The sequence below is a fragment of the Pochonia chlamydosporia genome, chromosome 1 (genome assembly GCF_001653235.2).
Source record: "Pochonia chlamydosporia 170 chromosome 1, whole genome shotgun sequence".
NCBI classification, from domain to species: domain Eukaryota; kingdom Fungi; phylum Ascomycota; class Sordariomycetes; order Hypocreales; family Clavicipitaceae; genus Pochonia; species Pochonia chlamydosporia.
Genome location: NC_035790.1, coordinates 5,029,120 through 5,054,130, shown reverse-complemented (window position 1 = coordinate 5,054,130; position 25,011 = coordinate 5,029,120). Strand labels below are relative to the sequence as shown.

Below are 25,011 nucleotides of genomic sequence, written 5' to 3'. Positions count from 1 at the left end.
ACACAAACCTCTCCTCTCAGTATAGACATTGGACGTTTACCGCAAATTTCCAACTTCCAGTCCCCACCATGGTGTGTACTGCCATACGACACTTGATCAGTCGTAAACAGAGTTTACATATACAGTCGGGCTGAGGCTGCTCACAATGAGGGTCCCTACAGCGTGCTCTGTCTGCCGGTAAGAAGAGACCAATGACCACAGCTCTCCAGACGTTGGGAAAGTAATGCGTACAGAGCTCGACGGCGAAAATGCAAGCTGCCTTCTGGTCATAGCCGCTGCCTACTCTGTGAGGCTCAGAATCTTGTTTGTTCAAGGGCTGGAGCGCTCGCTGGGTCAACCACCTCCATAGCAAAACCGACGGAGCAGCCAAGGAACCGCGGGCACAGTGTCGGCAAAGAATCAATCCTTAGCCCAAGTATTTGGGATGCAGATGTGTGTATTGAGCTGGTCGGGTTGTATTTCACCTACATCCACGACCAGTTTCACTCCCTCTTCCACCGGCCCAGCTTTATGCAAGACGTCCGGCATGGAAAGGCGCCTGGAGTGATAGTACATGCAATGATGGCCATGTCTGCAAGGTAACCAGATTAATTTTGCAACTCCTCCGTTTTGCAAACAATAGGCTCACAAAACTCAACCAGATTCTCGACGAATCCCATCTTTGAGAAGATTGCCCCTATTGAAAGGGCCGCCCCCTACTTCAAAGAAAGCCAAGCCTTCCTGAATCTTCGAGACATTTCGGTGTCGACTATTCAAGCTTGTGTGCTTCTTGGCGCTGTAAGCATAAGCGATGGCGAAGCAGCAGCAGAATCTGTCTTTTATTCCGCGGCTTGCAGAATCGCCAATTGCCTCGATTTGCCAAACATGCATTCACCAAGTCCCATTATACGAGATCTCAACTTTCGAGGTAAGGAAGAAACTCGCCAGAGCAATGCAACATGGTCAAACTAAATGCGAACAGTATATTGGACCCTTTGTATGATTGATGTCTGGTCATCGGATGGCATGAATCTACCACGGCAAATGACAAGGCGACAGGATGTGCCCTTGCCGATGGACGAAGAAGCATTTCTCAGCCTAAGCCCTGGTAATACCAGTGATCTTGATCTCCTCATGAATCCCGACCGGGACAACTCACTTCTGGCTCAGATGATCAAGCTGAATAGCATTCTCCTCGAAGTAAACGACTACATCAAAGACCTGACAACCACCCAACTATCCCTCATTTCCGAACAGCGCGTTGCCGATTTATCCCAAAAGCTTGACAATTGGCTGATCGCACTACCGCACCACATGCGCGACACTCCTGAGAACCTAAAAGCCTATGCCGCCAAGGGCCTTGGTAGAATCTTCGTCGCAATTTACCTTGGATACTATCACTTTGGACAGCTCCTCTTTTATCAATATCTTGACGAGCAGCAGCGCGGACTAATTAACTCCTCAACAGTACAAGAGGGTGTCCAAAAGTGTAAATATCACGCCATGTGTCTATCGCGCATCATCGATGCCGCCATGGACACGCCCGGTTGTGACGTCAAGTACACCATGGTCGGACACATCACTGTCGTTGCTTCTTCAATCCATATCCATACTCTGCTGTTTGAAACGGACGAGAAGCAAATTGGCGAAGCAAGAGGTCAGCTTGAAAGGAATTTTAATCATCTCGTCGGACTAAGAAAATACTGGGTGGCACTGGAAGTTTGCTTCTCGCGACTAAAGACTTTTCATGAGCTGTGCCTTAAAAGTATGGATACCAGCTACAGGATGGATAGGTGGATGTTGCGATTTCTTACAGAGTTTGCAAGACCGATTGAAGCTGAAGAACGGCAGGATGGCGAGAATAGTGATTTGGATTTCAACACCTGGATTGGCGACAGTATTGGATGGTCTAACTGGGACGGCACTTCGGCACAAGTTGATGCTTCATATTCATAACTCCCTGAAAATTGCCTCAGGTCCTCTCTATATCCCTTTTCTAAAGCCGATTCTACCTAAATAAGGATATCACCTACAACTCATCATTCGTGGTGGTAGAATACCTCTTTGGAGCCCCATCTCGGCTTCTCAACCTAAACGCAGCGACACCATGCTTTGGAACTTTGGCTTTCAATATCCCCTTCGCTTTGACCGTGCCAATCTCCACGCCAAAAAGCCTTTCGTCCTCATTATCTAGTCCCTCCTTATAACTCAGCTCAGTAGAGTTGTACCACTTCAAGTGCTTGAGCTCCTTGGCAGCCTTCTCTTGAGAAGCATCCACAATCTTCTTCGCAATATTTTCTTTCATACGTCCTCCCCACAAGTCATACACAATCCAAGACTGCTGGCAATGTTCAGCCGAGCATTCTGGTCCTTCCGCGACGAAAATCTCATCCAGGCCAGCTCTCATATCCAAGTCCTCGTCCGCCGCGTTGAGAAAGACAACCACCTGGTCGCCGTTTGCCAGTGGGCCGGACCACACCTGTGTCTCCCCCACTCCATACTTGTCCTTTTTGACGTTGTATTCTACACTGACTCTGGTTGCGGGCCGTCCAGCAGGATCTTGGTTGATGGCGATGACGGCAGGGTTGTTTAGAATTGTAAGAGCCAGGGGAGGGAGTTTGCGCAAGTCTGCACCAATCAGCAGCGGGGACTTTACTACTGCCCACATGGTGAAATGAGCTTTATATTCATCGTCGGTCATGCCTCCTAGGCCGACTTCGAGCATATCCAAGTCGTTCCATCCTCCAGGATGGCCGATCGCAGCGTACGGCGCAACTTTGTTGAGAATGTTGAGAACGGAGCAGCGAGATCCGGGTGCAACGCAAATGGGATCCCGCGGATCATCACAACTAAATATGGTTGTCAGAATATGCACAAAATTATCATGTTTTGGGCCTGATGGGTGATAGGCACTCACGAGCAAAGCGCGTCTGGCCGTGTAAACGAATCGTAAATATCACCAGACATACGCCACGAATTGGCAATCGACATGCCCCAAGTATGAACATAGTCCTCTCCCCAGTTACACAGTGAATACAGCATGGGACGGCCAGTGCTATTCAAAGCCTTGGACATGGCATCATACCTCGCGTATGAGGTGCCCGGTGTGCCAAAACGGCCCATGTTGAAGCAATTATCGTACTTCAAGTAGTCTACTCCCCACGAAGCAAACGATTTGGCGTCATTTTTCTCATAGTCGAGAGATCCGGCTGTATAAATGTTAGCAATGGCACTTTGAGCAACAGCTGGCTGCTGGAGACCGACGGTATCGTGCGCACGTCATCTCTCCGGCACTTGAATACATGCCATACAGCATGCCCATGTCGTGGATGTAATCTGAAATGAAGTTCATGCCACGAGGGAACTTCTTAGCATCCACAACGAGAAAGCCTTCCTCATTACGGCCCCTGGACCAGCAGTCATCGAGTACCACGTAGTTGTAACCAACATCTCGCAGGCCAAAGTGGACGAGTTTTGCGGACGTGTCTAAGAGCAGTTCTTCTGAGACGTCGCAGCCCAGTGAATTCCAGTTATTCTACAAGATGTCAGTAAATTTTTTTGCCATATTGTTTTCTTTTTCCTACCCATCCCATCTGTGGTGTTCGAGCAAGGCCATTATTCATGGCCGCTGTACAACCAACTAGCCATAGTAATGGTGATACTTTGCTCGAAATTTTGCTGAAAGTCATGATACCTGGTTTCTCAAATGACAGACTAGCTAGAGTTCCTCTGGATTGAGATCAATCCATCAATTGCGAAACCAAGTTATGTATTGTCAATTATCGAAATGGTCGTGAACCGACGACTCTGAAATAGTCTCTGGCATTACATGAACACATCCATCCCCCACTTACACGGAGCGTGGCTGTCGCCTTCGGTTCACGCGTGCAAATCTCATGGTTTCTATGCCGCTAGCGGCGGAGATCACCTTGGCTCAAGTAGACTATTAAGCAGCGCGGCCGGCGACTTGGCGGGATGATATCCATCCCATTCGTTAGATCGTTGGAGGCGTGTAAGTCCATCCAACGAAACATCGTCAAATCCGCTCTCAAGCTCCACCGCCCCGGACATGATGCCGACATCAAAACGAATCTGGGGGTAATCGTTCATGCAATAAACTTGGAAAGTGCTCTCGGTCCGACAAAAGGAGGCTTTTCTGTACACACACATTGTTCTGTTGGCTTTTCGCCTCTTCCCCAGAAAGTACTTTTCCCCAGATCATCATGCCACCCCAACCCATATCGACAAAGCTTGCTTGGCGAGTCCCGACTGATCCCTGCAACTACTACGGCCAGGATGCGCTCAACATATCAGAGTCTGGAACTCTGAATGTAATGAATCGCGTCAAGGCCGTAGTTGTTCTGTGAAGACCGGAGTACAAATACCGGCTGTTGTCCCCTTCATCAAAAGCTTCAACAAGCATCTCAGACTCCAGAGTCGACTACCTCCTTCTTCATGAACACCATATTCTTAATGTCTTAAGACTACACCTTGTGTACTAGTAACATGCTTGACGCGAAGAAGAGCGCCAACGAGGCGCATGTAGAGCATGTAACCTCAGAGGGACATAACCTTAGCATTACCACCTCACGGGCCAGACAAGGTGCTAATGTGGAACATGCTTTGAGTCCACTTGAGGCAATTCGGGCATATCCAATGGCCATCTTTTGGACCCTGATGGTATCTTTTACGATCATCATGGAAGGATATGACACTATTCTGTAAGTTACGTTCACTTACTGGCCGTCACTAGCAATCCAACTAACATGGTCCGAAAGCATCGGCAACTTTTACGCTTATCCCACATTTGCCAAGAAATACGGACAATTCATTGATGAAAATGGCCAGCACCAACTATCAGCTTCATGGCAGGCTGGTCTCAGCAACTGTGCCGGCGTAGGCGCATTCTTTGGTGTCCTACTCAACGGCCTACTTGTCGACCGATTTGGACAAAAGAGAACCATCCTTGCCGCACTCATGGTCCTGTCAGCTTTCATATTCATGACCTTCTTTGCTCCAAACATCATTGTTCTTGCCGTAGGACAGTTCCTCTGCGGTTTTCCGTGGGGTGTTTTCGCCTCATCTGCTCCAGCATATGCTTCGGAGGTCCTACCGCTGAGTCTCCGTGTGTACTTGACCTCTTACACCAACATGTGTTTCATCATCGGACAGCTCATTGCGGCTGGAGTACTTGCAGGTCTTGTCCACCGTACAGATGAATGGGCCTACCGCATCCCATTTGCCATTCAATGGATTTGGCCAGCCTTTCTGATACCAACCTTGTACTTTGCCCCCGAGTCACCATGGCACCTTGTCAGAAAGGGCAGACTGGACGAAGCTGAGGCATCACTACGACGCTTACAACGAAGCAGCGCCAACATCGATGTCAAGGCAACACTCGCTACCATTGTCCACACAAACGAGCTCGAAAAGCACCTCACGGCAGGCACAAAGTACCAAGACTGCTTCAAGGGCGTTGAGCGTCGCAGAACGGAAATTGCATGCATGGCGTTTGCCGGGCAGGTCTTATCGGGTTCCAGCTTTGCATACAACTCGACATACTTCTTCCAGCAAGTTGGTCTTGATTCCGATACAACATATAAGCTGAACATCGGTGGGAATGCACTAGCATTGGTTGGTACCTTTGTGAACTGGATTGCTCTGATGCCCTTCTTTGGTCGCCGCCGCATCTACCTAAGCGGTTTGTTCACCATGTCCATGGTCCTGTTCACCATTGGCATCTTAAACGTTTGGACCAAGAAGGACGGCTTTGGATTGACCCAAGCCGTTCTGACGCTTGTCTGGACTTTTGTCTTTCAGCTTTCTGCGGGACAGCTTGGCTGGGCGTTGCCTGCAGAGGTTGGATCTACCCGGCTCAGACAAAAGACCATCTGCCTTGCTCGCAATTCGTATTACGTTGTTAGTGTTATTTCCCAGGTACTTCAGCCGTACTTTATGAACCCGGAGCAGTGGAATCTGAAGGGGTACACGGGCTTCTTCTGGGGATCGACCGCTTTTATCACGTTTACCTGGGCATTCTTTCGGCTGCCTGAAACAAAGGGACGGTCGTTTGAGGAACTTGACTGGTTGTTTGCCAAGCGCACGCCTACACGGGCATTTGCCAAAGCTCATGTCGATGTGTACGAGGATGAAGCAGCGCAAAAGGCGGCAGCTGGAATGGACGTGCGGGTATAATGCCGGTAGCAGTAGTTATATACATGCCGATTATAGGAGACGCATTATGAATGAGCAGTTGTTGAATAAGCTTTGAAAGAGCCTCATGCATAGAGTTTGCCAAATCCGACTTCATGCATGTCGACACCTCCAGCTCAAAATCTGGTGTGACAACGTTGACCAATTCCAGATGTTGCAACCACTAAAACGGCCGCCAACGTGATCCACTGAATCGCCACAACATTGGTCATCTTCAGGTACCATCACGTGCTGCAGCTCCGATTCGGCACAAACACATCCTATGCACCCAGCCGAATGACGTTGTCCGACTTATGCCGCCAAATCCGTTTCCGCATTTTGCCCCTCCGAACAAAAAAGTCGTGATCCTCTGACCCGGCGCATCGTTACTTTGACATGACAGACTCATAGATTTACGTCCCTTTTAGATCACCGTCTGCTCTCCTTCCGATAGAATGTCGGCGCCAACACGAACGGCTGCCTCGCAGCTCCGTCTTGTGCCTCGGATATCCCGCTCAGCCAGAGGTTTCGCAACATCCACGTCCTTGAGAGAAGAGCAATGGCCGCAGCGAACACCCTTGGGAGACTACTACACAAGCATACTACGCGACCCAATTCCCTACCCGTTCGCTCACAAACCTGAAGAGCCGCCTATCACAGCAGATCCCAGCGTCCTGCCGCCGAACAGGCGACCCAAGATACCTGTGCCGGACCCCAAATCCAAAGACCTTGGCCAATCTGCCGCTCCCGTTCAGCCAGAACCTACTCCCCCACCAGCGACGGCACAAGAAAAGGCACGCATTATATTCGGGTCACGGCTCATTGGTCCTGCCGAACAAGCAGATCGGTTGGCAGTCAAGAAGGCAAAGTCGACGTACATAGCGGGTATTTTGGTTCCACCCCGACCAGAAGAGCCTGATAACTGTTGCATGAGCGGCTGTGTCAACTGTGTATGGGATCGGTACCGAGAAGACATGGAGGAATGGTCGGCGACAAAAAACGAGGCACAGAGGCGGCTTCAAGCTGCAGAGACGACAGAGTCCATCGGTAGACAACCAGCGACTACGTGGGAAGCACCAACGGTCGGTAACGATAAAATCGCAAAGGATATGTGGGACGATGAGGTGTATCAGAGCGTGCCAGTTGGCATTAGAGAGTTTATGAAGCAGGAGAAGAGGTTGAAGGAGAAGCATGCTCGAGAGGGTACTCTTGGTGGTTGATGCGGTTTCATGCTTGGGTTGTTTGCATTTCTTTGGAGCACATCGGACACATGCACGGCGTTACACATGGACATGATAGACGTATTTTACTATTCCCTTGTCATATAGCATCACAGAGCGTATATACATATACCAAACTGTTTGTGTTTGAAGTTTTTTTTGTTCCTGATATTCGTTCAAAATTCCAGCTTCTATTCTATGATCAAAAAATCGTCGCCTTTAGATACCACGCTTAGCTTCAGCATTCTGGTCGTGCTCATCAATGTCGAGAGCCTCCCAGGGATAGTTGATCCAAACGTCGCCAACTGTAACGGCAGCCTCATATCGAGTATCGATCATGTCGTGTGGCAAAACACCCTTCTTGGGCTTATCCTTGTTCTGTACAATCAAATTCGTTAGCATACAGCCATTCTGTCAGATACATTAGTTCGCAGGCGGACATACGTGAAGAACAAAGATGCAAAACTCAGTCTTGGGCGCATCGCCACCCATTCGCTGGCGAGCAGCCTCAACATCCTTCTCCAGCTCCTTTACAGCGTACTCAAGAGTCGTTCGGGTATCATCGACCTCGTCAACAATGAGGATACGCTTGCCAACCAAGTTCTCCATCTGACCGAGAGCAGTAAGATCGAGCCACTGGGTTCGGGTGACCTTTGTGCCAATCTGCTCAACCTCGGTGTCCTCGCCGAGGGACTCATACAGAGAGAGGCCAATGGCCTGGATGGGAATGTTGGGAGAGCCGGGCTTCTTGAGGAAAGATCGCAGGATACGGGCAGGGATAAAACCGCCGCCGCCGATGGCAATCATGAGCTGGGGCTGGAACTCGCCCAGAAGACGGTCGGCCGACTTCTGGCACAGCTTGTGGACCTGAGTGTCGCATCACGATCAGCAAAGGTTTGTCGCAAAGAATTCGTCAATATATTATATTGCCATGGATTTCGCGAGACTTGCGCAACGGCTGCAATAGATAGATGGACCATCATTGTCGACCACACTTACATCATTGTAGGTGACGTAGATTTTCTCGATGTCACTCATTGTGGCTGTTTTTTTGGCTGTGAAATTCGAGAAAAAAAAAAGTTTGGCGGGGTATCACAAAATTGGTGTCGCAAGGGACCAAGACAAGTTGGGTAACAGAGATTGGTATTACGGAGTTCAGATTAGGCGAGGCGTACGAGCCTGATGAGAATAGGTGAGGCAAAGTGCCCAAGAGAGGAGAAAGAAAAGAAGAAGGGAAGGGAGGAGAGGGAAGGGTGGTGATGTCGTGCGTCTTAAGAATTTTCTACATCGGGATCTGCTAGGCTGCTGCTGCTGGCTGCAGTTGGCCGCGGGGCTCAAGCTTGGTGCCACTAACTTTAGGCATTTGATGGTGGCCATTGAGACGTGCTCCAGGTCTCCAGTCGCCCTTGGCTTGACGGTTGTCTGCCATGAAATCCGTTAGTAAGGTATGCAAGCTCTTTTCAACTTTTGACCAACTGCTGTTGCATTATTGCTCCATCATTGACCTCTAGCGAGACACTACGGTGGTACATGGGCTCGTCCACATGCTTGGCCGAAAGCTATGTCCTCGAGTGCTTCTTGGAGTTGATGATAACTACTGCCCCGCCTCCTTCTGCACTCAGCGGCTGGCGTCAACTGGTCTCACAACTGCCCCCCTCCATTCCTCCGTCACTGTGGACCCTGGTCAACTTCTGTGAATTTTTTTTTTTTTCTTGTTCCCTCTGTTGCCGCCAGTTCGGCCATTCAAATCGCCTCATCTTTTGCTTACCCCTCGGAGCTCTCCGATGATCCTGTACTAATACAGGCATTGAAGCGCTTCTGGCAGAATTAAATCAGCCTGACCGAGGAACCTGACCTGTAGATACCGGTGTAGAACCACTTGCGATCCTTGTGGCAGATCATTCGTTGTGACACCACATGCTGCCAGGCTGGTATGTATGTTGGTGGAACGGGAGTCATACGGCTACACTTTCGATCAGCCAAATAGGGAAACATAAGCATCGAGACAATCCGTAGTTTCCCGTACTGCATCAAGTTTTGTTCTCATCCGCCTTGCCAGTCTGTTCTTGTAAGTCAGGCAGCGATGCTTTGCACGCGCCTTGTCACAGTGCAGCTGTAATTAAACAGAATGAGGTCTTAAAAAACCTACTACAAAACGCATGGGCAGTTTATGGACATAATCAAAAGCTCTTGAACTATTCTGTAATACCAGATGGGTACAACGGACCTTTTGGTGTGTGATACCTCACAGTTAGCAAAACAAGGCCACAACATAGGCCACGTACCAAATCACAACGTCGGCTACCATTGATCCAACTTGAAAAAAGAAAACACTTTCACAAAGAGGCATGTATCAACTGAGACCAAAAATCTGCCAAAAAAGAAAAAAGTCAAAAAAAGAATTGACAGAACGGGGATTCGAACCCCGGCCACTTTCGTGAACGGAACGCTGCTTTTCGCAGACGAAAGCGCATATGCTGTGCTTGAGACCGTCGCCATAGACCACTCGGCCATTCTGCCTTGGAACTTGTTGAAGACGTCATCGTTATTATGTGTTATGGACCCTTGGTTCATGAGTCATCTGGTGAAGTTGGTTGGAAAGGGCAGGTAGATGGTTGTGAAGCGATAGAATGCTACATGCTTGTTATTGAGTGAGCTTGATTGCATGCATGTTGAATATCTGTCAGCTTCTGCTCTTCTCGGATTGATGTGTGTAATGGTCCATTGCTAAGTGCAGGATGAAGCCATATTCCGTGTGTCTTTGAGGAACGTGATTGTAACATGTCCGATGTTAACTGATGAGATTTATGCCTGCAACGACTGCACGCTTGATTGGTAAACCCTGCTGTAAAATATTAGCGCCGACATATTAAACAGAGCAAGCTTTAAATGCGCCTGAAATCGACAAGCTCTCTTTGTAATTGGCACGTTGCGAAATTCATATTGCAATAGGGTAAGCCTTGAGTGCAGAACTTCAAGGCGAGAAAGTCCAAGTCTCCACCCACTCGATAACTTCCCGATAACATCACAGCTTGTGACTCAACGACAAGATACTAAATTCAATGGTTCCCATCTGGAAGCAATGTGATGTATCCAGTTCTCACCTCGCGGAATCGATACTAGATTGCATACAATATCACCGCAAGCTGCCCAATCCACGCGTCTCACCACATCGCACTCAACGCGTCCTAACCTCACAACCTGACATCATCAAGCAATCTTCTCACCATTCACTCACCAACACCCTCAATCTACCCACAACTCACCCCCATCCAACCACCAAACCAAAACCCCCCTCACAAACCCAAACATCGCCACCCCAAGCATTGCGATCCCACTCCCAACCGCCATCCCAATAACCACCCGACTGCTCTGCTCAAACGCCCACTAAGCGACGCAGAACCCCGTGGCACTACTCCCCATCAACACCACAACTTGCACGCCCAAACAAGCCGTGTCAGATAAGCCATTAACTTCGTAAATCAAAATCATAACCATCATGAACACGCTCAGCACGCCAAGCATAGGCTGGAAGTACCACCTCATACTGCACTCATTAGCACAACCCAAATCCAAAAGGAGTAAAATCAACATACCTCTTCCAAAACGTAGAACCAGGATCACCCTCCCAAACCGCAACACCAACCCACGCGCAAAACACACCCAGCAACGTAACAAACTGCATCGCCAAGACCACCACATGCACAACTTCCCTCCTCAACTTCCGGGCATCACCACACCCACGCCTCCTAACCTCAGTTTTATCTCGTTCCCGTCTTTCCTCGCAAGTCTCCTGACATTCTCTATCAGAGTTGCTCATCCACGGCGGGAAAGGCGTCAAGGGTTGTCTCCGTACTGTATCTTCCGATGCCATAGAGGAAGGCTCCCTCGCTTTACCGGTGGGAGACTCATCACGGACTTGGATAGCCGGTACTCTGGGCGTAGAAGGACCAGCTTGTTCCTGGGGGGGAGACCAAAACTCAGGGTTCGTAGGCGATCGGATATCAGGGATAGAGGTTCTAGGGCGCCAGGGGTCCACGAAGGCTGGGAGAGTGTCCGTTCGAGGGGGATAGCTTCTGGTGAGGGAGAAGGAGTCACCTGACGGTGTGGAAGCGCATGCATATTGTCGAGAGGGGCGGCGAGATTGTAGAAGCGGCGTGAGGAGATCTTCTTCTTCGTGTTGCTGGAAGGGGTTGCGGTGTGTTGAACGGGGACTCGGGGTGGGAAGTCCGTCGCCCATGATGGTGCTTGTAGTTGCGGAAATGTGCTCCAAACAGATGGAGTAGTAAGTCTGAGGTTGGCTTAAATGGGAAACAGAACACAAGATTTGGTGAGAAAACATGACGAGAGTGATAGGTTCCTTAGTCATTTGCTTGTTGTCCTACACACCAGTTCACATGTTCACTGTGCTGCGCCTGCGACTCATTCACCTCACTTCATGCTCACTTTCCCTCTTGCAGCCGTAAATGGTCATCACATATATTAATCAGACAACATGATTGGATATCACTATACTCTGCATTTTGCCGTCAACGACACGACAACTGGTCACTCGAGATTCATATGCGCTTCATCACCAATACCCCATCTGCCACCATCTTTCCCTTGCTTCTGAAGTTCCAGTTCCGTCTCCAAGTCTAGTCCGCTAGCGTCGTCATCGGGCGCCGCCTCAGTAACGCTTAATCTCCTCGGTCGGTCTTTATCTGTTGATGTGCGCGGGGGTTTCTCTGCTTGACGCCGTCTTAATGATGACGGCCAAAACGAAGACTTGGAAGACGTGGAAAGAATGGATGCGCCGTCATCATCCGTGGCGGGCTGGTCACTGGTTGTGAGGTGTGAGTCGGCACGTACTGGTACCATCTTCTCCCCCGAGGTAGAATAACTCTTCTTGTGGCTATGCTTTGGTGATTTTGGTGTACCATTCTCGCCGGGCAAAGGCACGTCTGATTCGTCGACTTCCACGAGCTCTGCGTCTCGGTACCATTTTCGTCGGCGAGTCCACTTTGCCCAACCATCCTGACCTCTTCGGCCGTATTGCCACTACCACGTTGTTAGCAACTCTCCCCCGTACTACCGTGTTCTGACTTGATCGCCCTCGGCTTACCTTGTTATCGTAGTATATCCAACCGTTTTTGCCCTCTTCGCCATCATAGTCGACGGATCCTTTTTCGTCTGGGACTCCATCTACTCTCCACCGGCTGCCTTCAACCCACTGCCAACGCATTGTGCTCCCATCCTCCACATCCGGCAACTCAAACTCATCCCTAGACGGTACAGGGTTGTTATGCTCGTCCGTCCACGCAGGGCGCTCATAGGCAAAGAGACTCGCCGTCCAGCCCAAGCCCACCCAACGACGCTGGTTTTCGTAAATGATGAATGTGAATTTGACGCCAGAGCTTTTGCTGCGACCGCTCCTGTGGCTGCCTGTGCCAGCGGCGGCAACGTGCCCCTTGGCAGCTTCGGCGGCAAGCTTATGCCCCGTCTTGAGAGGCCCATCAAAACGGAGTCCAGTAATCGCAGCTGCGGATCTACGGATAAGCGAGCTTCTCCAAAGAAGAGTTCTGGTGACTCGCATGGGTCTGGCATGCCAACTCAGGATAATCGTACCAAAGACCAAGACAACACGACGGGTAGTAATGACGTGGAAGGGCGGCATGGTCAGAGCGAGCCAGAAGGGAGTCACAATGAGAAGCCTCACAAACATAGCCGTCAAAGCAGGTTTCGTAGTTGCGCTGGTTGGCGTTCTTTGCGTACTGAGAAAGTCTGTCATCTCGAGTAGCGGTTCCATCAACACATTGCAACGGCCGGTAAACTCCTTTAGAGTATCGACAATCTCGTCAAGCGTCTTTTGGTGTTTCGTGCTCGTAATCTCGGAAGCGGCTCTCTGGTGCTTTGGTTTCTTGGACCCAGCTCCTTCGCTGTGAGAGCCAGAAGCTGAGGCTTTGCTGGCATTGGATGCGTCCTTGGTTGGTCTCGGGGGCTCAATCCAACCACTGGTGCTCAGTGGGCTATATCGTCGTCCATACATGCCGGCAATAATGCCCATCCCGATGACTACAGGGCCAGCTCTCCGCACCACTACATCACCGTACAGCACCACCAACCAAAAGGCGCACAGAAGCAAGAAGCTTTGCCATGGGTCTCCGGTGCTCCATGTCAACAACCCGACAAACTTATTGAGTGGTAGCAGAAATGGGTGGCTGTAAGCGAGAGCGCGAGTAACTTGCGGAGGAGTCGCCAACAGCAGCGGACTCTTCTGGTGGACTAGGATATTGGAACGACGAGCGGATCGCGACGGTGTGTTGGCGGAGAGCGTAACGGGCGAGAAGGAGGCATAGGTCGGCGGCAATCCGGTCGCATTCTGCGACTCATATGTCGAAGCCGAGGAGGCGTCGTCGCGTGAAGACATGGGTAGGTCTAGATGCGATAGCCACGGAGATTCCTAATCATCCGCAAAGGGTCGGTGTCAGTATTGCAGCTGCAGGTGATATGCTATACAAAATATGACCAAGTTCCCGCTTGAGGACCAGGACATGTGCGCGATCCACCGAAGGTCTCTGCTTCGGGTAACAAATGTCGAATGATGTATGGGTAAACGGATGGAATATGACTTCTGATGCAGATGGTACGGAAAATGCGCAGGGAAACCGGCATGCGCTGAGCGTAGCCGAGCGTTGCGTGGCAGTGGCAGTGACGTGAAGATCAAGCTCGAGCTCGGTGGTCGGGCTGCGTCAAGTGCAAGTTGACGAGCCAGACTGGAGCTGCTTGTCCCAGGCAGACAGACAGCCCAGACATGGACTCAAATGTGACATCACATGCCAAACGCAAAAGCCCCGCGAGTGACCACACGACCATGACCACCCCAACAGCTGTCCGCCACAGTTCGCGAAGGATAAGATCGCCAGAGGGAAGAGACGCCGTGACAGCTAGATCGTGCTGAGAAGGGAGAAAAGAAAACAGCACGGGGGATCAGGCAAAGGGACAAGGACAAACGAGATACCAGGATGCAGAATGGTCGGAAGCATGGGGAACATTGAAGGGTCAAGTCTGGTCAAACTCACAATTGCAGCCATTAAGAGCTCCGCTGGCAACAACCGCAAGGCCAGGCAGTTGAATCAACCTCCCAAGCGTCAAGTCATTGGCTTGCCAAAAAATATGAAACGCAACAGAGCGTTCGCTCGACCGGGGCCTGCGCGACGTGTTTGCAATGAAATTTGACGATGGATTTGATGGAGGATGTATGGAGTAAAGGGAGAAAGGCTAAAAAGGACCAGACGGAGGATTACTGCCAAGGTGCACAAAAGTTTGTCGGGAGGATTATTACACGTCCTTTGTGCTGGCTAACAACTTTTGAACCTTGGAGCCCTTCCATCAAAATCAAGTGCAATAACTGCGGTGCTACACCAGCAGCAGCCTTGCTTACTTTATTATTGGATTGACTGCAGCTTTCGGCCTGTTCTGGTCTGGTGGCACCAAACATTCTGGTGCCAGTTCATCATTGACCATCAATTGCTCAACTGGAATCCGGGGCGCAACCGAGGCCGAAGCAGTTCCACCCACGTGAGCCGTCCATGTCTTCATTGGCTGCGACGTGGGGCGAACGGGCAGTCGGTGCAATGCCTGTGGCTTTCATCACCGCAACAGAGCCAGACAGTAGAACTGTCAGGAAATTGACGTTGCTTGGTAGGTTGTTGTTCTCGTCCATATGGAATCTAGTCAATGTGGATGAGCCGCTCCCGCAACATTTGCCAGAAATGGCCAGATAGACTCGTGGCAGTGGCTGGAACAGTTCGCAATTTAGCATGTGTACCGGGAGCCATGACACAAGCCTCTTCTGCTGGCATCATGATAGCATCCATTGAACTGGTTGCCCTGGCTAATAACTGCGAAGCAAGCAGATGACACCTTTGGTTGATAACTGCAGGTTGTTCACCTTAGCCATCCTGAATCTCCAGAACAGGCAATTGTTGGATGTCTCTGCCAATCTCCGTCCTCCCAGCGTCATTGTAAAACCGCCACACACAGGGTCTCAAAGCCACGGTCACAATTCCATGTAATGCAATCAACAAAGATGCTGAACTGGGCCGCCATGGGTTCATCTCATAGCACAGTCCGGGTACATTCACACACCACCTTGGCCGGCAAATAATACAAAGGAAAACTATATTCAAGAGATAGACTAGCAGTTAAATAACCCCGGGGTATAACAGGCTGCGTCAATATCAGTATCCAAAAAATCCATTTTCATAAAGCCTTTACCAATGCCAATCTAATCCAAACAATCCGTTAAAAACTCATGAGCCGTTGCGTCCAACAAACCCATTTCCGACAGTGTGCATTAAACAGAGCAATTATTTCGATGAATAAAATCCCATCGACCAATTTTTTATAGCATATCTTTATGTGTTTTCGTTATTTTTTTTTTGGTGTTTGCCCCCTCTCCCCACGAGTAGTGCTAGTTAAAGCCTCCCGGGTCGAGGACGTTGTGGTTGTTAACAACTTGGTATAAGGGGGCGACCAATCATAATTATAATGATCGACCGCATGATGTGCAGGTGCCTGTATTTACAAAGTCAGTTGCTGCTTCACTCTGATCATTTATGTGAACCTCGGGGAAGACATACAGCTTGAGCCACAGTTGCAAGAGCTAGCAGAGCCAGAGCAGCCACAGTTACCAGCCATTGTGATATGTGTTATAAAGGTATAAAACCTAAAAAGATGTTTAAAAAGTTGTTAAAAAGGCGTTTTCTTTTCGAGATGAATCTCTACTTGGAGAGGAAAGAAAAAAAAAAGAGTCCAATCTCGGTGGATGGGCAGCCGTCTTATATAGACCAGATCAGAATGCGCGGTTTGTGCGGTGGCGGCAGATGGACTCGACTCGACTTGTCAGCCGTGAACCACGATGCAGCACAAATGGCGCGACTGAGGCCATGCGGTGGAGAACAGGATTTTCCGTCAATATCTGGCCGTATCTGGACCCAAGCTAACCGTCTGAGCAAACAGTCACTGCTTGGACCTTACGCTTCTGCAGGTCGGGGAACAACAACGACAATCTGGTGGGACTGCATGGTCCAACAAAGAGGATGTGAGGCTGCATGATCAGCTTGAACCAAACCAAACCACAAGTGCAACTGGAGTGGAACTGCCAGTGGGAATTGCAGTGGACACCAACTGCTCTGATGGCATCGACTGATTTGCTGGTCATGAGAGGCTGCAAACTTGCGGTGGCAGAAAGATTCGCGATGGGCCTTTCCAAAAGCCAGCCACCCGCGTTTGGCGTTGTTTTTTCCTTGCATCTGGATGCAATGATTATCTCAAGCTGGAGATGTAAAAGACACCTCCGAGTCGGTGGACATCAGGGACAGGAAAGTTGAAAATTTTCAGACCGCCTGATCCATCACCTGGGGGAATTTGCAAGTTGTATCTTCTGCTTCACTAACAGGGCCACATTCTCGTTCTGGGATAGACGAAACGACTATTCAGAGAAGATGCTGTTACGAGAGGTATTATACGACCGACAACGTAATAAAACATAGTGGTTGCAGATATCTCATCTGCGAGCCCATCCCATGCTGCCAAGTTGGCAATTTTCTCGAACGCTGAAGATGATCATCTTGACCGCTCATCCGACCCTCCCCATCTTCCAGCCGTACCCGCCCGTTGGTGCGGACCACTTCTACTTCAGAAAAGGCCAAGGGTAGTATTTCACCGTCGTGTTTTGATAAGCTGTTTAATGTTGACCATCCCGACTTGGAATGGCGAAAACCACGCAATCTATCCCGCATAGAACTTCCCGATGCACCAGCAGCCTCATTTGTCGCAATGACAAATAGATTGTTCCATTTTGGGCGAATTCTTCAACTTTGTTTACCATCCTTGGATTGACCTGACTGGGATCAAAGATGTCCCTTGCGTTGGCGCCATTGCCACCGCTCTTTATATGGCTCGCTTGACGTGGCACGGGAAGAAGCAAGAAGTGAGAAACGACTGGGGCCAGGTTTGGTATTGTTGATGTTATCCGTTTTGTGGCGCGGCGTCGTCAAGTTCTCCAGTGTGAACGTCCTAGTCAAAGAACAATTCAGATTTATTACGTTGAGCTTATAACATCTTGATATGTTGGCTGTCTAGCTAAAGAAGTCGCCTTCATAATAGCAGACTCCATCTAACAGCGCTATCGGCTCCATGTCATTCCGTAGAGAGTTCTCCAACTAGAAGATACACAAAGCACAAGGAGCTGTAGGTAAATGCGAGAACATATTTTCTTTGAAGCGGTTCATGCTTCAAGATCTTTTGCACTTTGGCGTCAGTGTAACAACCAGGTACAATATTCCTCCAGCTACTACTCCGGATGTTACAGATTCTTTCCTTCAGGTTGCAACCACGCTCTAGCGCAAACGGACATTAGCCCCCACGGCCATTTATCCGCCAGAAATTGCGAATTGAAGTTTATGACTATTGATTCATCCAGTTTCTGTTATTGGGAAGCTGTTCCTTGTGGATCTCTACTTGGTGATACAGCCAGGACGGGATTCTCTCCGATGGGTCGCCCGATCATCGGCCCAAAGCATACCGAAGCTTCAATATGCATCTAACTTGTTATCTTTGGTCTCTTTGACTTCTTACACTATGCTTACATGTAGCCTCTATTCTGAGGGCGGTTGTAATAAATGGGAGTATCAACGAGAACTCTCGACGCCATATTCGCCAGCTCACAATTGCGGTCTTGCAATTGCTGGCCAGACGAATAGATGGCGCCTTCCACTACAAAATATTCTTCTCAAGAGGAACCACATCAAAATCATACTATCGAAGACATAGCTTTAAAATCAGCGGTGCTCTCAAGCCATGAATCACAGCAAGAACGATTAAAAAATACAGCCTCTCATTTCTATCGCAATGAAACCCAACATAACCACACTTCAAGCAACGATCCCGAAATGAATAATGAGACAACCTCAATCCACAGCGACAGAGCAACATACAACCGATTCACCCGATCCCGCCGTCTTGCCATCATGACAACCGTCAGCTTCTGCGGCTTCATCACACCAATCTCCTCCACAGCAGTCCTCGTCGCCATCCCCGAAGTAGCATCCTCCCTCAACTCCACCGGCGTAATCATCAACATCTCCAACGCCATGTTCTTCGTCTTCATGGCCATCAGCCCCATTCTCTGGGGCCCTCTCGCCCAATCCATAGGTCGACGACCCGTGTTCCTAGCATCAAGCGTTCTCCTCACGGCATTTAGTGCCGGGACAGCTGCAGCCCCGAACGTGGCGGCGTACTTTATCTTCCGAATGCTGACTGCCTTCCAAGGAACGGCATACTTGGTAGTAGGGTCAGTAATCGTCGGGGATATATACCACCCTACTGATAGGGGGCGTGCGCTGTCGTTATTCATGTCTGGGATATTAATTGGGCCGAGTGTCGCGCCGCTCTTGGGTGGTATTGTCACTACTTACACGACATGGAGGGTGATATTTTGGATCATATCTGGTCTGGGGCTTGTTGCTACGATCATGGTTTTGTTTCTTCTTCCGGAGACTATTCCTGAGAAACCGACCACGTTTGAGAACCTAAGCCGGTGTCAAAAGGTGCTTGAACTGGGCAAAATGAGTAACCCCTGGAAAGTCATACACCCGCTTCTTGTATATCCCAATCTGTGGATAACAGCTTTGGCAGTATCATCTTTGATATGGAATCAATACTCCCTCCTAACGCCCATTCGGTATGTGCTCAACCCCCGGTTCAACTTGACATCCCCGCTGCAATCGGCACTCTTCTACCTGGCCCCCGGGTCGGGATATTTGTTCGGCACACTTGTCGGTGGCCGTTGGTCAGATTATGTTGTGGCGAGGTACATACGCAAGCGAGGCCGACGTGTGCCAGAGGATCGTTTGAATACCTCATTTTTCATCATGGGGCTATTCATACCTGGCTGCATGGTTATTTACGGATGGGCGATTGAGAAAGAAAAAGGAGGTATACCGTTGGTTGTGGTTGTCATGTTCTTGCAGGCTTTTGCTCAGCTTCTCTGTCTGCCTAGTCTAAATACATATCTGATTGATGTGTTGCAGGATAAGGGACTGAGTTCAGTGGCTGTTGCGGGCAACTATCTTGCCAGGTTTATGTTTGCTGCCGCTGGGTCGGCTGTGTGCTTGCCTGCAATTCGGGGTATTGGGGTCGGCTGGTTCAGTACCATATCTGGGTTGTTTATATCTGTCACGGCAGTAATGACTTGGTTGCTTGCGAGATATGGTGAACAGTGGCGTCAGAAATCAGGGAGAAATGCGGCTTGAAAATTTGACGATGGAGTTGTACCGATATTCCTATTTAATATGCATCATACGATCGGCCTCTTTACATGCGCTCGGCACGTTTCACCCTCAATCGACAAGACCTTCACAGGTCATACTGGTATCAGTAGTTGGATTAATCCTAATCTTTTGTCACAGTACATATACACAGTGCCACTTCAGACACTTACAGACACCCGTCAACTCCAATGGCCTCACTTAAATCTTGCCTGAGATCCAATCTCTCTCCTTGTTCTTCGACATGCCCGCCGTGCCCGTAACAGGCAAGCCTCGCTTCGTCAACTCCTCCTCAATCACCTTCCATCGACCCAAAGAAGTCTCCTTCTCAATGGGTCCTACCTTGCGACTGTGGATCTTGACGTTTCCAAGTTGCTGAAGATCGTTTTGCAACTCCAATACTTGGGCTAGTTTCTTGGGCTGTGGTTTCTTGGAAGCCAGAGTTAAAACATGCTTGACTGTGACGGCGGCGGCTAGTTTAGCATCGGCGATGTGGGTGCCTGTGAGCTGGTAAAGGCGTTTGTGAAGCTACAACACGGGTTAGACAATGAATAGCGCAAAGAAACATATGGATGAGGGTTACACATACAGCAAATCTAAGTTGGTCATCCAAGACAAGGTCCTTCCATGACGCATCCCATGACTTGACCATCTCGCGGGCTTCTTCAGGCGCAATTCTGTCAATTGATTCGGTTTCCGTGGATTCAGAAGTGAGCCTTTGAGCAATAGCAGCGGCATCCCCCTTCAGTGACGCCTGGCCGCCTTGTACTTGAACTTCTGCGGCCAGAACTTGATCCAGTTCGCTTCGAGATCCCTCCCGCCATTTCTTGGTTGCCCACTCAGGAAATGCACCGGTTTCCTGGAGGGCAAGGGCTTCAACGACAGCCTGCCGCAAGTAGACTTCGACGACATTCCTGTCCACCACTTTTTCGGAGCTGCGAAAGCCCTTGAAGTCACTCTCTTCTCCCCAGTGGCCCTCTTGATCCCACCAAGTATTCAATGTTCCAATCTCTTCAAGACCTTCTGCCTCAGTGGCAGGAACATATGTGGCATCCAATGACTTGAGGTCCTTCTCTGAAGTCGCTTCCGTTCGCTTCGGTGGCAGCGTCAGCCTGGATGCTGTGACAGCCGCAGGAGTTTTATCGGTTCGAGGTTGAAACTCAGCCGCCTCTTCAGGCAGGTTTGAGACTTCTTCTGGCTCAACTCGTTGCGTATAGGGATCCTCAGGGCCAGGGGCATCGCCTTTCCACAGCTTTCCGCGAACCCATTCTGTGTTCTTCCCTCTTGCGGCGTTGGTCGTTGATATCGCTCGGCATGCCACGAAGGGTGCTCGGGTGGCCGAGGAAGGTGTCGCGATGGCCAATTGCAGAGATGCAAGCCTCCGCATATGTGGTATTCTAGCCATGATTGAGAGTTGTGGCCGCCAACACACCTAGACGCGGCGTCGTGTAGGTGCAAGTCTGAAGGTTGGATCTTCAATCATGCCAGAGCAAACAGATTGCATGGCCAACTTTTTTGGTGCGGAAGCCAGGGGACCAACCAGGCGTCGCGAGACCAACCGGGTCCCATCTGTATGTGAGGCGGCTGGACCCACCCAATCCAACCTGCAACAGCTACAATGCCAACATTCGACATCAAATAGCTTCGTCTTCACGCTCGTTCCTAAAAGCCGTGCGTGGAACAAGAAACCAAGATGGCGCGGACACAGCTCATCGCGCTAATATTAGCGACTTTATTTGCTCTTGTTTCTGCAAGCTGTAAGCCGCCTCCCTGACATGGAAGGAAAGTCTTCGGCAACAACTGACCTTGACTCCAACTAGCTGCTCCGACGTTCTGCAAATGCACATGCTTCAAGAACAGCACAATCATCCCGCTGGGCCCTAAAAGCCAGTCATCAGACTCTTCATCGAACTCGCTGCGCCTTCGCTCTCCATTTTCCAACTCTCTATTCGACACGGACCTTCCCGCTGCTTCTTCAGGCGACTCCTCACAGAATATTGGTCTAGCTCCGCGATCGTTGTCAAAGTCATGCTCAGAGTGCACGAAATCATTTTGCCTCAGTCAAGGCATAGATTTCTGCAAGGACGCAAAGGAGGAAAACGTTGTCACCATGTGCTTCCAGCGAGACAGCAACAAGGACAAGATTATTGTGTGGGGTTTCATCCTTGGAACAGTTGGCCTGTTGGGATGGGCTGCTTTCAAGCGAGTTGTCGAGCTGCGGGACAAAAGAGCAATGTCGCGGCAGGACATTAACTATGCACCGGTGAGCGGCGAGCGGCAATGACGTCTTGGTGTTTTAGACGATGATACGAGCTATATATGTGAATGGCGTTTACGGACATACTTGGATTTGGTGCTTATAGAGGATATCTTGAAGGTATTGGAATCAGTTTTATTTGTCCAATATTTGCAAATATGAAACCCCTCTTTTTGTCTTCTATGACCATATATGTACAAAAACTTTTCCTTGGATCCCGGCTTGTAAAACTCTCAACAGTTGGCTCTTGCTTGGCTCTGCTTGTGTCCTTGCCCGCGACTGTTTGCCCACATTCATGACATCATCATAGCTCCGCGAGCGGCTCTCAGAAGCTCGAGTATGGCTTAATCTTCCTCAAGCATGCTAACCTTGGCCTCCTCGTTAGGGGAGGTGCCGTTGACTTCACGTCTTGTTCGAACAGCCGCGGCAAGGTCCTCAAGCACGGTGACAGTGTTCTCCCAGTTGATGCAAGCATCAGTGATGCTGACGCCACGTTTGAGTCCGGAGGGGCCCTCGGAAGGAACCTTTTGGTTACCCTCGTTAATATTAGACTCAATCATGACACCGACAATGGCCTTCTCGCCCTCTTTGAGTTGGTCTGCGATGACCTTTGCGACCTTGGGCTGGTTGTTGTGATTCTTCTGGGAGTTACCTGACGAGTCGGGTTAGCACAATCATTGTGAACAGTGGCGGTACGGTATTAGGTGCTTACCATGGGAGCAGTCAATCATAATGGCAAGTTTTTGGCCCTTGTCTGACAAGGACTTCTTGGCAGCCTGAACACTCTCCTTGTCAAAGTTGGGACCTTTGCTTCCGCCGCGAAGGATGACGAAGCCGTGCTCATTACCCTTGGTGCGAGTAATAGCAGCCAGTCCCTGCTTGGTAACTCCCATGAAGTGGTGCTTGGCGGCGGCAGCGCCAATGGCATCAATCGCAACTCCAAGATTTCCATCAGTTCCATTCTTGAACCCAACAGGGAAAGACAGACCGGAGGCCAGCTCACGGTGCAGCTGAGACTCGGTGGTTCGGGCACCAATGGCACCAACAGAGATGCAGTCAGCCAAAAACTGAGGAGAGATGGTGTCCAGCATCTCGCTGGCAATAGGCATGCCGCCAGAGGTAAGCTCGACAAAGAGTTGACGAGAAACTCTTAAGCCCTTATTGATCTGGAAGGATGAATCAATGTCAGGGTCATTGATCAACCCTTTCCAGCCAACAGTTGTTCTGGGCTTCTCGAGGTAGGCACGCATGACGATGCAGAGGTCGTCGGACAGCTTCTCGGAGAGGACCTTGAGTTTGGCGGCGTATTCGTGAGCAGCAGCAGGGTCGTGGATAGAACAAGGACCGACGACAACTAAGAGTCGGTCACTGCGGCCCATTACGATATCGGCAGCATCATTTCGGCCCTTGATGACGGTCTGAATGGCACTATCGGTCATGGGAAGCTCAGAGGAGAGCAGAGCGGGAGGGATCAGAGGATCCTGGCCGAGGACTAAGAAAGTTGTTAGCTCCATAGATTCGGCAATTGGGTGTTGAATTAGCGAGGGCATAAAGACATATATGCCACTGCGCGTCCTTTGATCTTGGGTTTAAAAATGGAAACATGAAGCACTGTTTTCCATTTTTGCGGACAAGCCAACAACTATTATTATCTTCCATGTGCTCTGCCACTTCAACTCGGAGCTGAAACCTTTGCAACAGGCGCAGGCCTAACCGAGGCGGCAATGGAGAGTAATTTCGTGTAACACTTACTTCTGGTATCATCGGCCGCTAGCGGCTGCAAATCAAGGGCAGGCATTTTGAGACTGAATTGGAGTCTATGCTGATGGTGAGGAGGATGTTGGCGCAACCAAATCTCGAGTCACAAGCTTTTGATGGGGATGAGCTACCCTACTACCGTGGTTGAGAGGGATGATTGCCGACAAAGATCACGGCAGATGTCCTGTTTGGGGAAAGCAGAAGCAATAATTACTGAAGCACGTTTTCCTGACAGTTCAAGTTGCAATTGATACTGGGCAGCAATATTAAAGGGCCCGAAAATTGTCAAGTATCCAATGAGTCAGAAAAGCATGGGCACGTCAGTGGTGTTCAAGCTGCGAGACGGCACACAGAAAAAAATGATTGATCGGAGCAGCCTCGGAGGGACCCCACCATTTTGTGCAGGCAAGTCAAGGCAAGTCCAGTCAAGTCAAGCCAGATTCCTAGCAAAGTGGACGACGGTGTCGGTGGCCGCCACTCTCCTCCCACATGGTGCGAGATGCAATTGATCAAATGAATCCACAACTCAATTGCACACCCACTTTTTATTGAGATTTCGGCTCTGTTCAATGCACGACAGTTTGGACAGTCAGCATTAAAAGTTTGGTTGCTTCCGCCAGGAATGTACGTCACTTTTGGCGGGTCGCACAATGACTAATGGACCATTTACAGTTGGTTCGACTCGACGAGGCAAGTAATAAGCAGGATGAGTATTCGTACGAGTCGCACTTGTATGACCTGATTGATCCAAGTTGGCACTTTAGATCGGGGGTAATCGTGGTACGATGGAACACACCGAACCAAGATGGACAAAATTAGCTCAACTATCAATCCTTTGGGAATTCTCATAAGGGACGCAGACTCCTCAGATGTGCAAACGCAGTCTGGCAAGTCCGCGGCCCAATGCTGGCCTGACCGCCTTGGACCCTTGCCGGTGTCGCAATTAATATATGATTTCTCCCGCTGCACGCACTTTGGATGGTCTGGATATGCACATGTTACCCTATGCAGCATCCAATAGGCAATGCAGATTTCCATTTGTTGATGCACTTCACCGTTTCTGGAGGGGACGAAACTGCAGACACAGCAGGCTAAAGCACGTATCGCAAAGGCATTATGCTAAAGTACGAATGCTCCGTGGACGGATGCATGTTAGCTGCTCGATGGACATGTAAGCTGGTGTTTCGGTCAAGGTTAAAATGAATTGTGGTTGACAACTGTTAATTTCTCACCACCGGTTTCAACCTGCTTGATGATACAACGCCAACAGCGTATCTGACGATGCGAGTGT

At 49.8% G+C, this 25,011-nt stretch overlaps 9 protein-coding genes and 1 non-coding gene across 10 annotated transcripts; 3 read left to right on the top strand and 7 right to left on the bottom strand.

Moving 5' to 3' along the window:
* Positions 1-561: 561 nt before the first annotated feature.
* VFPPC_13054 (C6 transcription factor) lies at positions 562-1,935 on the top strand (the record flags this gene model as incomplete). Its single annotated transcript, XM_018290831.1, has 3 exons — positions 562-578; positions 642-907; positions 962-1,935. 3 exons carry the CDS (start codon positions 562-564, stop codon positions 1,933-1,935), a joined length of 1,257 nt encoding a protein of 418 aa, XP_018149735.1.
* Positions 1,936-2,008: 73 nt separating this feature from the next.
* Positions 2,009-3,602, bottom strand: VFPPC_13053 (alpha-galactosidase; the record flags this gene model as incomplete). The annotated part of the gene is made up of 4 exons (XM_018290830.1): positions 2,009-2,828; positions 2,897-3,188; positions 3,244-3,514; positions 3,564-3,602. 4 exons carry the CDS (start codon positions 3,600-3,602, stop codon positions 2,009-2,011), a joined length of 1,422 nt encoding a protein of 473 aa, XP_018149734.1.
* An 883-nt stretch (positions 3,603-4,485) lies between these two features.
* VFPPC_01316 (hexose carrier protein) lies at positions 4,486-6,174 on the top strand (the record flags this gene model as incomplete). The annotated part of the gene is made up of 2 exons (XM_018281165.1): positions 4,486-4,700; positions 4,758-6,174. 2 exons carry the CDS (start codon positions 4,486-4,488, stop codon positions 6,172-6,174), a joined length of 1,632 nt encoding a protein of 543 aa, XP_018149733.1.
* A 1,436-nt stretch (positions 6,175-7,610) lies between these two features.
* Positions 7,611-8,429, bottom strand: VFPPC_01315 (xanthine phosphoribosyltransferase 1; the record flags this gene model as incomplete). The annotated part of the gene is made up of 3 exons (XM_018281164.1): positions 7,611-7,769; positions 7,836-8,258; positions 8,391-8,429. The coding sequence occupies 3 exons, from the start codon at positions 8,427-8,429 to the stop codon at positions 7,611-7,613; spliced, it is 621 nt and encodes a 206-aa protein (XP_018149732.1).
* A 1,365-nt stretch (positions 8,430-9,794) lies between these two features.
* Positions 9,795-9,911, bottom strand: VFPPC_17241. Its single transcript has one exon. It is a non-coding gene; the product is annotated as a tRNA-Leu (tRNA).
* Positions 9,912-10,778: 867 nt separating this feature from the next.
* On the bottom strand, positions 10,779-11,631 carry VFPPC_01313 (peroxisomal membrane protein PEX31; the record flags this gene model as incomplete). The annotated part of the gene is made up of 2 exons (XM_018281163.1): positions 10,779-10,938; positions 10,988-11,631. 2 exons carry the CDS (start codon positions 11,629-11,631, stop codon positions 10,779-10,781), a joined length of 804 nt encoding a protein of 267 aa, XP_018149731.1.
* A 308-nt stretch (positions 11,632-11,939) lies between these two features.
* Positions 11,940-13,800, bottom strand: VFPPC_01312 (peroxin 23; the record flags this gene model as incomplete). The annotated part of the gene is made up of 2 exons (XM_018281162.1): positions 11,940-12,431; positions 12,496-13,800. The coding sequence occupies 2 exons, from the start codon at positions 13,798-13,800 to the stop codon at positions 11,940-11,942; spliced, it is 1,797 nt and encodes a 598-aa protein (XP_018149730.1).
* Positions 13,801-19,906: 6,106 nt separating this feature from the next.
* On the bottom strand, positions 19,907-21,110 carry VFPPC_13052 (ribosomal protein L50, mitochondria; the record flags this gene model as incomplete). The annotated part of the gene is made up of 2 exons (XM_018290829.1): positions 19,907-20,233; positions 20,295-21,110. The coding sequence occupies 2 exons, from the start codon at positions 21,108-21,110 to the stop codon at positions 19,907-19,909; spliced, it is 1,143 nt and encodes a 380-aa protein (XP_018149726.1).
* A 288-nt stretch (positions 21,111-21,398) lies between these two features.
* Positions 21,399-21,989, top strand: VFPPC_01309 (MFS transporter; the record flags this gene model as incomplete). The annotated part of the gene is made up of 2 exons (XM_018281159.1): positions 21,399-21,462; positions 21,526-21,989. 2 exons carry the CDS (start codon positions 21,399-21,401, stop codon positions 21,987-21,989), a joined length of 528 nt encoding a protein of 175 aa, XP_018149725.1.
* Positions 21,990-22,306: 317 nt separating this feature from the next.
* On the bottom strand, positions 22,307-23,760 carry VFPPC_13051 (phospho-2-dehydro-3-deoxyheptonate aldolase; the record flags this gene model as incomplete). Its single annotated transcript, XM_018290828.1, has 3 exons — positions 22,307-22,614; positions 22,675-23,454; positions 23,715-23,760. 3 exons carry the CDS (start codon positions 23,758-23,760, stop codon positions 22,307-22,309), a joined length of 1,134 nt encoding a protein of 377 aa, XP_018149724.1.
* Positions 23,761-25,011: the final 1,251 nt, after the last annotated feature.